Source organism: Ranitomeya imitator, chromosome 4 (assembly GCF_032444005.1).
Source record: "Ranitomeya imitator isolate aRanImi1 chromosome 4, aRanImi1.pri, whole genome shotgun sequence".
Taxonomy (NCBI): Eukaryota; Metazoa; Chordata; class Amphibia; order Anura; family Dendrobatidae; genus Ranitomeya; species Ranitomeya imitator.
Genome location: NC_091285.1, coordinates 314,193,604 through 314,207,034, shown reverse-complemented (window position 1 = coordinate 314,207,034; position 13,431 = coordinate 314,193,604). Strand labels below are relative to the sequence as shown.

The 13,431-nt window shown below is 40.9% G+C and overlaps 1 protein-coding gene across 1 annotated transcript in view; it reads left to right on the top strand.

Moving 5' to 3' along the window:
- Nucleotides 1-13,431, top strand: part of CTTNBP2 (cortactin binding protein 2) — a 223,242-nt gene that overhangs the window by 82,557 nt on the left and 127,254 nt on the right. Inside the window, exon 3 of the mRNA XM_069764853.1 lies at nucleotides 6,577-6,801. Coding sequence (XP_069620954.1) covers nucleotides 6,577-6,801 — 225 coding nt within the window. The remainder of the gene's footprint in view (nucleotides 1-6,576; nucleotides 6,802-13,431) is intronic.

Here is a 13,431-nt window from a genome sequence, read left to right as displayed (position 1 = left end):
CTGCCACCTACAACAGTTTTGTCCTATATAAAAAATCTCAAGGACCGCTAACTTTCCTGCACTTTCAGGAAAAAGTAGTAGAGAGCCTCATATTTGAGTCCATGGCACCGGGGGAAGCCTTCGACTCTGAGGATTCCTGGAGACTGTCAGAACGCCATTTTCCTCACCCTGTCCCTGTCACTCCCACCCAAAGGTATCCTCAAAAAAGGTGCCGAGTTTGCAGAAAGCATGGCAGGCGGAGTGATTCCCGATTCTATTGCCCCATATGCTCATCCCAACCAGGCCTTTGTATCTCCCCCTGTTTTGAGACCTACCACACCACCTACAATTATTAGTTTGCTTTTTTTTCAATAATTTTTATTTTCTGCTTAGTGGCCCCAGTAGTACAATTTGGAACAATTGATAAATAATATTTTAATTAGTAGATCCCATTTTACCCCATTTCACAATTAATTCCAGAACTTGATCAATCCCATACCAAACTACTATCCCAACAAATTCTCGTCCACGTACCCACGTCTGTACGCTCTAGAGTGTGGACCCCACAAATGTTCTTGCAAAGTCAGGTCATCTGAAAATTCTACGACTCGATCAATCCCATACCAAACTACTATCCCAACAAATTCTCATCCACGTACCCACGTCTGTACGCTCTAGAGTGTGGACCCCACAAATGTTCTTGAAAAGTGAAATCATCTGAAAATGAATTCTAGGACTTGATTACTCACAAACATTTTTGACCATTTATCTAACTTTGACTGTTTTATGACTCTTGCTACACAAAACTTTGGCTTCCATTTATATTACTTATATTTATGTTGATGATACGGGCATGATCATTGTATTGTAGGATTTCTAAAAAAATTAGGGAGTTCCGTACTTATACACTATGGGCTTTACTTTATGGTTCTTGCCGAACCTCTGGTACCAGACAATACTTTCTATAGAGAACTGGTTGTTTTGTGCATATAGCGGTTCTGACCTTGGTGGGTGGGAGCTTGCTATGGTGTACCACGTCTATTGGCACATTCGTCTCTCATATAGGGATTGATGGAGCTAAAAGGACGTTGTACGACCAGTCTCTGAAAGTGTCTGCCATTCTAGCCCTGATGGTGTTCTTTCATCTTTGGAACAAACTCCGCTTTGCCACATAGTTGGCTGCATTTTCCTACACATTTTGCCCTTCATTCCAGTACAGTTTATTCTTCCTGCTACAATATACGCAAATGCGGGACAACTGTTTTGTTAGCAAGACCAATTTTATAGTCAGCCATTGTGTTTTAGGAGCATGCCTCCCTCTGTGAGTAATAATTCCTGGAAGGATTTTCTTTTTTGCTCAGTGTCTCTAAAAGCTTTGAATGGGTCCTGGATCTTCAATTTCAAATAAAGCCAAATTTGTCACATTGTGCCCCTTTCTGTCCAAGCCCTGCCATTTGTCCAAACAGAACTTTTTGACTACATATGGGATATCGCTGCGCTCATAATAAAGTGGGTAACGAATTGTGGGGTCCACTTTTTGATGTTATTTCTGAAAAAGTGAGACATTCAGGTCTAAAACAAGATTCTCGTGGAAAAAAATGAATTTTTTCAATATGACGACCTAATGTTATCAAACTCTGTGTCATACATGTGGGTTCAAATTGCTCAATATACCCCTGATTAAAATCTTTGAGGGTTGTAGTTTCCAAAACGGGGTCAGTTGTGGGGTGGTTTCTGCTGTTAGGCACATCTACAAACCCAAAATGGCGTCCGCTCTCACAATTAAGAGATTAAAAATTCAAACGGCGCTCCTTCCCTTCCAAGCTCCGCAGTGCGCCCAAACAGAGGTTTACCCCCACATACGGGGTATCGACATACTCAGGACAAATTGCACAACAACTTTTGGGAACCAATTTCTCTTGCTACCCTTAGGAAAATAAAAAATTGGGGGTGAAAAGATCATTTTTGTGAAAAAAAAAAAAAGATTTTTAATTTTTTCGGCTCTATGTTATAAACTTGTGTGAAGCACTTGGGTGTTCAAAGTGTTGACCACACACCTAGATAAGTTCCTTAGGGGGTCTAGTTTCCAAAATGGTGTCACTTGTGGGGGGTTTCCACTGTTTAGGCACATCAGCGGCTCTCCAAACGCGACATGGTGTCCGATCTCAATTCCAGGGAATTCTATGTTGAAAAAGCCAAATGGCGCTCCTTCTCTTCTGAGCTGTACTGTGCACCCAAACAGTGGTCCTTCCCCACATATGGGGTATTGGCATTCTCCGGACAAATTGCACAACAAATTATGTGGTTCATTTTATTTTTTTACACTTGTGAAAATAAAAAAAATTGGTTCTGAAGTAAAATGTTTGTGAAAAAAAGTAAAATGTTCATTTTTTCCTTCCACATTGCTTCAGTTCCTGTGCAGCAACTGAAGGGTTAATAAACTTCTTGAATGTGGTTTTGCGCACCTTGAGGGGTGCAGTTTTTAGAATGGTGTCAATTTTGGGCATTTTCTGCCACATAGACCCCTCAAACTGACTTCAAATGTGAGGTGGTCCCAAAAAAAAATGGTTTTGTAAATTTTTCTGTAAAAATAAAAAATTGCTGGTCAAATTTTAACCCTTATAACTCCCTAATAAAAAAAAAATGTTATTTCAAAATTGTGCTGATGTAAAGTAGACATATGGGAAATGTTATTTATTGACCATTTTGTGTGACATATCTCTTTGATGTAAGGGAATAAAAATTCAAATTTTGAAAATTGCTAAATTTTCAAAATTTTCGCCATATTTCCGTTTTTTTAATAAATAATCGCAAGTAATATCGAATAAATGTTACCACTAACATGAAGTACAATATGTCACGAAAAAACTATCTCAGAATCAGCGGGATCCGTTGAAGCGTTCCAGAGTTATAACCTCATAAAGTGACAGTGGTCAGAATTGCAAAAATCTGCTTGGTCATTAAGTACCAAATTGGCTCTGTCACTAAGGGGTTAATAAATATCTATATATTAATGCCACAACTTTCACTTCCATTATTTTATTTTTTTGTGAAATGGGTTCTGAATTTTTCAAGCAGACCAACCTTGAAGCAGTGCTGTCCCATTCGTTAACCCTCCGTCAGGAAAATATTCGCACTAACTCGTAATGGAACAATGTGCCTGTCAAGCGCATGCTAGAAAAATTCCTAGAATATCTAATTTTCTCAATTTCAGTCATCTAAAAGTGATCATAGACCTTCATAGGGATGTAATAAAAGAGACTACGCATTATCAGGTGCAAAACAAACCAATTTACTCAACATAAAAGTAATAACTTTGATATACGCAAATTTCAATTTGTGTCATTTACAAATTTCATTTGTAAGAAAATCTGCCTTATTTATATGAAATATCCACAAACCTTTCTCTATCCATTCATAAAACAAGCTAAATAAACAATAGTAATGACTAAAAACATTAAATACCAACCTTATAAAGTGTGATGTGTTCGGGACCAATGAGCCTGGGAAGCCAGCACAGCTATATCTTCCTTCCCGAAGCTCTGCAGACCAACTGTGGTATCAGGTTTCACACAGCAGCTAGAGCCAGGAGACTATCTAGAGGGAGAGGGTTTCCTGAAAATCTGGTGAGAAGGGAGAAATGAAAGTAGAAGAGCTGCGCCTGTCAGATCCATTGTTCATGACGGAGGGTTAATATATGAAGTAAGTGCAATCTGAACCTCTATTGTAGGAGGCAAAACCAAATACTACTTTAAAAGTACAGTGGCACCTCGCTATTCCTCATGAATTGGCTCAGAGAGTTGTGACAAGTATCAAAAACTACTACCAAATAAATTTTTCCTAAAAACAATAAAATAAATGTAATGTGTTCCCAAACAAAAGACCGTGTGCATCTTAAGGCAACATGTAAAATGATAGGGATGTATATCATTACTTTACATGAGAAAGAAACCTAAAAATGAAAAAAAAAAAAATTGTTAAATAAAATAAAAAACGTCACTTTATCTGTACTTAGAAGAGTCCATGGCTTGATGAGATAGTGAGATGAGAGTGGTGGTTACATGGATAGCCCAGTAGAACATTGGGCACCTGCACTCTTTCTCTCATCTGCCTGTCTCTGATAAGATCTCAAGGGGATGTGCACAGGAGAAGGGCTACCGCGTAACCAGTGCAAGACCCTTTGTCTTGGCTGCACAGAGTAGCGAGTCATGAGGCAACCAACATCAAGTTCTAGCTTGTTTGTCGGTTACCAATCAAACGTTGAGTACTCGGACAAAAGTCTCATGTCCCAATGTGGCAAATAACAAATTTAGCAACCATAGGCTAATGCAGCCACCAAAAGAGTCAGAAAAATTCAAACTAAGTAAAGCAAATAACCCTTAATTTTCTACGATGATATAGATAAAACATCAAGTTTATTACGTTCAATTAAAACCATGACACAACTACAACCAGATAGACACAAAAATAACACACAACCGTGTGCTCTAGATTGCCCTGTTAGGCAGGATTTGTATATAGGTGCTAATAACAGGGCAATCTAGAGCGCACGTTTGTGTGTTATTTTTGTGTATATCTGGTTGTAGTTGTGTCATGGTTTTAATTGAACGTAATAAACTTGATGTTTTATCTATATCATCGTAGAAAATTAAGGGTTATTTGCTTTACTTATTAAATAACAAATTTAACAAGTTTCAAAGCAGTTGAGTGCCAAGGTATGACTGTAATGTTTTCTATTGAGTACTGACATATTAAGTGGACATTCTAAGATAGAATCTGAAGAACACCAGGAGGCACCATGAAAAGTATTGTGTATTGTTGTCTAAGTGTCAGGCTATGTGCACACGTTGCGGATTCGTGTGCGGATTTCTCCGCACCGTTTTTAAAAAATCCGCAGGTAAAAAGCACTGCATTTTACCTGCGGATTTATCGTGGATTTCCTGCGTTTTTTGTGCGGATTTCACCTGCGGTTTTACACCTGCAGATTCCTATTGAGGAGCAGGTGTAAAACTCTGCGGAATCCGCACAAAGAATGGACATGCTGTGGAAAATACAACACAGCATTTCCGTGCAGTATTTTCCGCACCATGGGCATAGCGGATTTGGTTTTCCATAGGTTTACGTGGTTCTGTAAACCTGATGGAAAACTGCTGCGTATCCGCAGCGACCAATCCGTTGCAGATCCGCTGGCAAATCCGCAATGTGTGCACATACCCTTACATTTATTTTCACTGATTTGAGTTCTTGTTTGTTTTGCATCGTCATTACTAGTTAAACCCTATGATCTTATCATGCAATATGCTACAGTATTACGTAATCCATATGCAGCAATCGTTGTGTGTTTTTTTTTTTTTGATTATGCGATATATTTTCAGCTGGAAGTATTGCAGATAACTTGCATTTTACAGTAAATTGATATATCACACATTTATTTCAGAATTTGCTTTGTAATAGTACATCGTTTAATATGAGTAGGATTTATTTTCCCGGAAAGCAGATGAACAGAAAAGTTGCAGAAATGTCTTCAACAAATGTGCTATGTATGATTTCACCTTTAATGAGCAGTGCAGAATCCCAACATGTTAAAGTATCTGAATGTGTGCTGGATCATATTGAAGGGTCACAAATATCTGGCCAGCCTAATATAGGCAACCCGAAACAAAAACAGACCACCCAAGAGACGTGGACAGCTTTTCTAGATGTAACATGTACCGTAAGTAGTGATACTAGGGGTTGTGTCTCATCGGATATGACAAAGAGGTTGTCACAACTCATTTTTGGAGTCTGGTTCTGCTTTAATTTAAGTGTGGTTTTTACCTTTGTGCCAGCCAGGGTTAATGTCAGTTCTTGCTGGCAGCTGCTTTATTGCTGGTCAGCTGATGTGGATAAGGACCACTCCCACCATCCTTTAAATATTCACATAACGCATCAGCTGACTGTTGGTAATACAGTTTTCTATGTAGACCAGGCTAGGAGTTTGCAGCTCTCTGGTGTCAGCGCTGTATCTGATACTTCTGTGGAGTTCGGGGTCCTGTTTACGTATCTTCTGTTGAGTGGAGCTCGGCAACGGAGCCTGGAGCCGTTTCTTGTTTTCTTACCTAGTCTGTCTTGTGCTTGTCACTACCCCCTGTGTTTATACCATCTGCAGTGGTGAGGCTAGCTAGAGACTAGGTACGTGGTGCTGTGGGGGAAAGGACTCGCATAGGGCATTAGGGGAACTTATGGATAGGCACAGGTTGTTGTTAGGCGGTGCTCCATCCCTCTCCCTTTTTACATCCCAGTGAGTGTGTGTGTGTGTGTGTGTGTGTTGTGCCGTTCGCCGGACTTTGCCATCCTGTGCGTGACAGAGGTCTTTTGTTAGGATCCTAATAATATAGGGCAATGTGGAACCTGTGTAAATGTTTACTTATGTGGACATCACTGTGAATGAGTGATTGGTGAACCCTGATTAATGGCATATCTGCAATGGCACAATGATGGTTTTTCAGAAACACCTTTTTAGTTAGTTTTTTGTACACCAAGCACTAGATTCCTGGTTCTATATACTTTACATGGTATGTAGGGTTTAACTTAATGCCATGTTTTTTTATTTTTAAGGCACGAAGAAAGGAAGTTTTTGTGCAAGAAAGATATGGAAGATTTAATCTTGGTGACCCATTCCTTGCTCTTCAGAGAGACTGTGAAGCAGGTGCTTTTGACAAGGAGAAGAAACCAATTTGTAGCAACCCTCTTACGATCTTAGAAGCTGTCATGGCACACTGCAGGAAGATGCAGGAGAGGTTGACGACTCAACTCGCTGCTGCTGAAAGAAGACAAAGAAAGGCAAGTGTTCCTTTTTTCTTCAAAACTTTTTTTTTAGTACCTAACACTAAAGACTGCACAAAGTAACCGTCAGAAACATATTTCAAACTTTATATCTCTTTGAGTTAAACCGCCATATGTAGGCCAACATAAAGATTCAATCCATGTATATGGACACACATAGCAACTGCTTAGCTACAATTTATCTTATAAAATTTTCAAGGCTGTTATATATTTCAGAAAAAAATAGGTCTAAGTTTATACAGAGATTTTTTTAGCAATTTTTTAGGGAATGAATCCACTCCAAAATACTCCTCCAAAAACAACTTCACAAGATGCTTGGAAAACTATTCCTATTCAATTCAATGGGAAATCCAATTTGAAGTTTATATAAGAAGGTTTTTGAGTATTATTTTCCTGAAGAGGTTTGGACAAAAGCCTGATGGTGGGAAACAAGGTATTTGTCACGACTTTAAAGTGTCCTCTTACATAATCTGCTCCAAACTAAGCACTGTCAAATAAAAAGGCTGCAAAAAAAATGCTTCAGGGATAAACTCCTCCAAAACTCTCTCAAACCCTTTCAGGAAATGCATCAAGAAAATAAAATTCCCTCCCCCAAATAGTATTTCCTAGAGTGGTTTCTGCTTGAAAAACGTATAATTTTTGAATACTTCAGAATACTGTGAGATCATAGTCAGATCAGCATAGCATACACCATAACCATTGTCCTGTTGTTCAGTAACTCTTGATACAATGCCTTGTTGCTCAGAAAGGTAAAAACATGCTCAATAAGCCCTTCCAATATGCCGAACTGGCATGTATGTGAGCCAGATCATTAGAGGTCACTGGACAAGAAGACCATTTTTTCATATTTGCCTATATTAGCTGGCTCTTTATGGCTCACATTTGCCCACGTTGACTTTTAGCTGATAGTTATCTCTCCTGATTCCCCCTTACACATGAGGATCCACTTAATCAAGCTTCACTGTGTTCTCTATGAAAGGCTCCCAGATTCCTCTGGCGGTGTATCTACTGAAGAAAGGATCATCGGTCAGAATTCAGACATGCTGAATGCTTCTCTCCCCATTGTATGCAAATTTCCTCTTCTGAGAAAAAGAGGACTTAAGGTACCTTCACACATAACGATATCGTTGCTTTTTTGTGACGTAGCAACGATATCGTTAAGGAAATCGTTCTGTGTGACAGCGACCAACGATCAGGCCCCTGCTGGGAGATCGTTGGTCACTGAGGAAAGTCCAGAACTTTATTTCGTCGCTGGACTCCCTGCAGACATCGCTGGATCGGCGTGTGTGACACCGATCCAGCGATGTCTTCACTGGTAACCAGGGTAAACATCGGGTTACTAAGCGCAGGGCCGCGCTTAGTAACCCGATGTTTACCCTGGTTACCTGCGTAAAAGTAAAAAAAACAAACTACATACTTACCTACCGCTGTCTGTCCCAGGCGCTCTGCTTCTCTGCACTCCTCCTGCACTGGCTGTGAGCGTCGGTCAGCCGGAAAGCAGAGCGGTGACGTCACCGCTCTGCTTTCCGGCCGCTGTGCTCACAGCCAGTGCAGGAGGAGTGCAGAGAAGCAGAGCGCCGGGGACAGACAGCGGTAGGTAAGTATGTAGTGTTTGTTTTTTTTACTTTTACGCTGGTAACCAGGGTAAACATCGGGTTACTAAGCGCGGCCCTGCGCTTAGTAACCCGATGTTTACCCTGGTTACCTGGGGACCTCGGGATCGTTGGTTGCTGGAGAGCTGTCTGTGTGACAGCTCTCCAGCGACCAAGCAGCGACGCTGCAGCGATCGACATAGTTGTCGGTATCGCTGCAGCGTCGCTGAGTGTGAAGGTACCTTTAAAGGACCACTGTCACACCCCTGCAGCCGTTATAAACTAAAAGAGCCACCTTGTGCAGCAGTAATGCCGCATTCTAACAAGATGGCTCTTTTAGTTTTGTGTTCAGGTATTACTAAAATAAAGCAGTTTGAAACTTTGCAGAAATACCTGTCTTTGTCCATGGAGGCGGGTCTGAAGCCTCCTCTGGGAAGCGCCCAACTGCCTTCATTCATCTCTTCTGGGGCGATGGTCGCCGCCCCCTGCGCGCTGTTTTCTTTTCAAATCCGGTGCCGGCGCTGTGTAAATATTTGTGGGGCAGGCGCAGTAAGCTCTGGCGGTCTGAGGTCCCAGCCAGGCTTGCAGACTGCGCCTGTGCTGGCAGTGCGGCCACCCACCTCGGTAATCCCTGCCCTGCACTGTGTTATGCATTATGCACAGTGCGGGGCTGGGATTCCTGGGCATGCGCACTGCGTGTGTCAGCCACTCACCCAGGTCCCCCTGCTGACACACGCAGTACGCATGCCCAGGAATCCCAGCCCCGCACTGTGCATAATGCATAACACAGTGCGGGGCAGGGATTACCGAGGTGGGTGGCCGCACTGCCAGCACAGGCACAGTCTGCAAGCCTGGCTGGGACCTCAGACCGCCAGAGCTTACTGCGCTTGCCCCACAAATATTTACACGGCGCCGGATTTGAAAAGAAAACAGCGCGCAGGGGGCGGCGACCATCGCCCCAGAAGGGATGAGTGACGGCAGTTGGGCGCTTCACAGAGGAGGCTTCAGACCCGCCTCCATGGACAAATACAGGTATTTCTGCAAAGTTTCAAACTGCTTTATTTTAGTAATACCTGAACACAAATCTAAAAGAGCCACCTTGTTAGAATGCAGCATTACTGCTGCACAAGGTGGCTCTTTTAGTTTATAACGGCTGCAGGGGGGTGACAGTGGCCCTTTAAACTCTATAGCGCCACCTGTTGGAAGTAGCGATCCTACAAGTCACAATCAACTCTTTAACGAGTCATGCAATATGACTTAGGATAAAAGGCAAATTAGTATCTCAATTCGCAGACACGGTGTTTCGGGCTGTTGGCCCTCGTCAGTGCGAAGCATGAGAACTAATTTGGCTAGGTGAGAGGCTCTGGACTGGGGTCTAAGGGGTATTGTTTCTCCTTATGGAGAGTGACATACCATCTCTGGCTTGTCAAGGTAAGGAGGCTTATTTGCCGTACAATGCTCCTCTGGGAAATATAATATGCAAATTGCCTCTTCTGAGAAAAAGAGGACTTAAACTCTATAGCGCCACCTGTTGGAATTATAATTTGTTGGGGAGAGTCGGATGCCCACATACAAATTAGTATGTCAGCTGATCCCACCGACAACGGCAGGTTTGGTGATGTTGCACTACCGTATATACAGACCTTATCTCTTGATCCAATACTCTGATTAAATTATGTTGCTTAGAAATGCTAACAAAATTATAAATGCTCAATAAGACCTTCTAATATTCAGTCATCAGAAGTCACTTGACAGCACTCCCATGCACTCACGTTTGCTCATGTTCACTAACTTTTAGGGTATGTGCACACGCTGCGGATTTTGCTGCGGATCCGCAGCTGTGGGTCCGCAGCGGTTTCCCATGCGTTTACAATATAATGTAAACTTATGGGAAACGAAATCCACAGTGCACATGCTGCGGGAAAAAAACGCGCGGAATCGCAGCGGTTTACATTCCGCAGCATATCAATTCTTTGTGCGGATTTCGCTGCGGGTTTACACCTGCTCCAATTGAAAACTGCAGGCGTAAACCCGCAGCGGAATCCGCAATAGAAACCGCGATAAATCCGCAGGAAAAACCGCAGCGGTTTTGCACTGCGGATTTATCAAAACCACTGCGGAAAAATCCGCAGCCCTCACAGATACGTGTGTGCACATACCCTTAGTCATTCAGGTTACCTTGCATACAATAACATTCTGTTTTACAATGTCACACGTGGATTCGGCTTTGCTTTCGCACAAAATGGCAACGTTTGTTATAAGAAGTGTTGTTTTGTTCTTATCAGATTGATTTAAGTTACATCATTTGCTGAAAAGAGTAAGAAATTAACAATATACTTGCTAAATGGTTGGCATGTTGCCCAACACCTGCTCCATGCTAGTTGTACTCCTCCTTCTGGCATCTGTTACCCTTTTAACTGAAACAAAGTTCCGAAAAGAGATATACCGTATTTTTATCAATTAAAATTTTTGCAAAAACTACTTTTAAGCAGCTGCTTCTTACACTGTTATAATTTATACACCACTCAAAGCATTAGCATTGCAAGGAAACATGAACCAGAGGTACAAATATTAAGAGTTACAAATATTATTCAAAGATATGTGCTGTTTTTCAATGTTTCTGCAAGTTTCTTCAAAATAGATATACCATGTGTAGAATAAAGCGATAATTAGGGGAGACATTTTTCTGGACTTCCCAGCATCAATGTATCTGAATTTCGCTATAGTCCTCCTCTCTTCAGCTTGAAACAACTGCGTAGTAGATTACAGAACATGTATAGATCAAAATACATTCCGCCAGTAGGCTACATTAACATCTGATTCTCTACCCTGCCGTCTGGTACATCACTTGAAAGGTATATCAATGTTTAAACGGTAGGTTCATTTTGCCCAGGATCACTACTTGACATATCAGCATTCACAATTTGTCTGACAAAAAGGAACACTGTTTCCTCCACTTTGAGAAAATGTGAGTGATGTAGCCGATCAGTGATTGCTGACTAGTTACAGCACTCCCATGATGCCCGCTCTATTTTGATTCCAGCAGATCAGTGGGGGGGGGGGGGGGAGAAGTGCTGAGTATGAGAAAGAGAGGCGCCAGTCCGGGAAGTGAGTCTGAATTTTTGTAGTTTTTCTCACCTCCCTGGGCTCATTAATCATGGGTTATGAAGTAGTTATGTTCCCTACACTATTTGACTGTTTTCATATCTGTGTTAGATGGTTTGTTTTTGTGGAAACAAAAAATGTAAATCATTCAATGATGGATTCATCACATGATAAACACAAACATCCAAAAGACCCTATTGATTTTATAGCACTCCGCCTAGTTTCTGTCATTTTACAGAAAAAATGCAGCATGCAACACTATTTCTTTCTTTCTTACTCATTAAAGAAAAGCTATAATTAGAAAATTACCTATTGTTTAAATCTGGTTTTTGTGGTACGTGCACTTAAAAGAAAACATTGGCAATTTTTTTTTAATGTCACGATCATTATTTAAAAACCAGCACCAAAAAAAGCAATATTCTTTCAATTTTCACCCTGGCTTTTTGGCTTTTTTTAAACTCATACTCTCTGTCCTTTCTGAAGAGTGTCCAGCAGACTCTTTATCATCAGACGTAGGCTAACCATGACAGGTAACACCTATATAGGCAGCTAATAACACAGGATCAACCCATCACAGCAGGCAATATCAAAGCTGACCCTGCTTTCCATCCCTCCATAGTGACCTTTTGTACAGATGTTTCAGTACAAAGGATAGGGTCAGGGTCTGACTATTGTGGCTATGTACATATGTTGTTTCCTGAAACAGGAAGTGAGAGTCTGAAAAAGTGCCAGAAATTTGCAAGAAATCTATATTTGTAATAGAGATTATAATATGGAAAAAAACATTTAAAAAATAAATACATAAATTCAAAACACAAACACAAAAGGACATTTTCTATTGCTAGTGCCTCTTTAAAACAAAGTAATTTGCAACATAGCAAGCAGATGTAAATGAGGCCTAATAAACATAGGAAACTCGATCCATTCTACATGAAATGTGCTATTCTCTGAATACTGTTTACATAGTAACTCAATGTAAGCACACAGAACAGATAAGTAAGGCTATGACAAAGAAAAGCGGAACGTATTTTCAGAAACATTTGGTCACAATTGTGTTGGTCTTTCAACTTTGAGATTAGGTTTGTAGTCTTGCAAGCAAATAAATTATTAACCAGTAGATTAACCACATGCTCTATTAATTCAGCAGCACAAACCAAAGAAAGATTGACTTGCACTCAATAAGGTAATTTGTACAAAAACCATTATGTATATTTTCCAAATTAATTTGGCTGCATAATAATCATAATTTAAACATACATGCCAGACTCGCATTGTATCACTTACATCAGTCTAATACTACTGAGGCGCACAATCTAATATTTATATCTCTGGTACAGATGCACACTTGTTAAGCCGCCATACACATTAGATAGCTGTTCTACTGACCTCTATTTCTCCTGACTTTCTCATACACAGTACCATACTCGATAATGATTGGTCGAGAATGCATTTGTTCTCTATTACAGAGCCACTGTGAGAATCCAAAGAATCAGCTGTTGAAAATCAACAGGCCAGATCCTTCTCTCCCTCAACATCTTCTGTCAAGTGAGAGTTGGAAGGCCCCATACATCTAAATGGTTGTCCAATCCTCCCACATAGCACAATTTCTAACATGTTTTTTGTAATACTGATTTCCTCAAATGTTATGGAAAGACTGTTAAGCATCTTCACCACCAGCAGTCACCACCAAGAGCTTGAATGTAAATGCAATTTCCGCAACCCCTATGGCTGTATAGCCTACAGCTATACACCTGCTAAGATTGCTGAGGGTCTTTAAATTTCATACAGTATCTCAATAGGTGCCATCTCATCTCAGTGGAGATATCACTGAACCTGGGCTGCGCTTCTGGGTATGAAGAATCCTCAATGGTATAGAATTAAAGTTTTTATTCCACCAACACATTTCGACAACGGACTGGCGGCAGTCCTG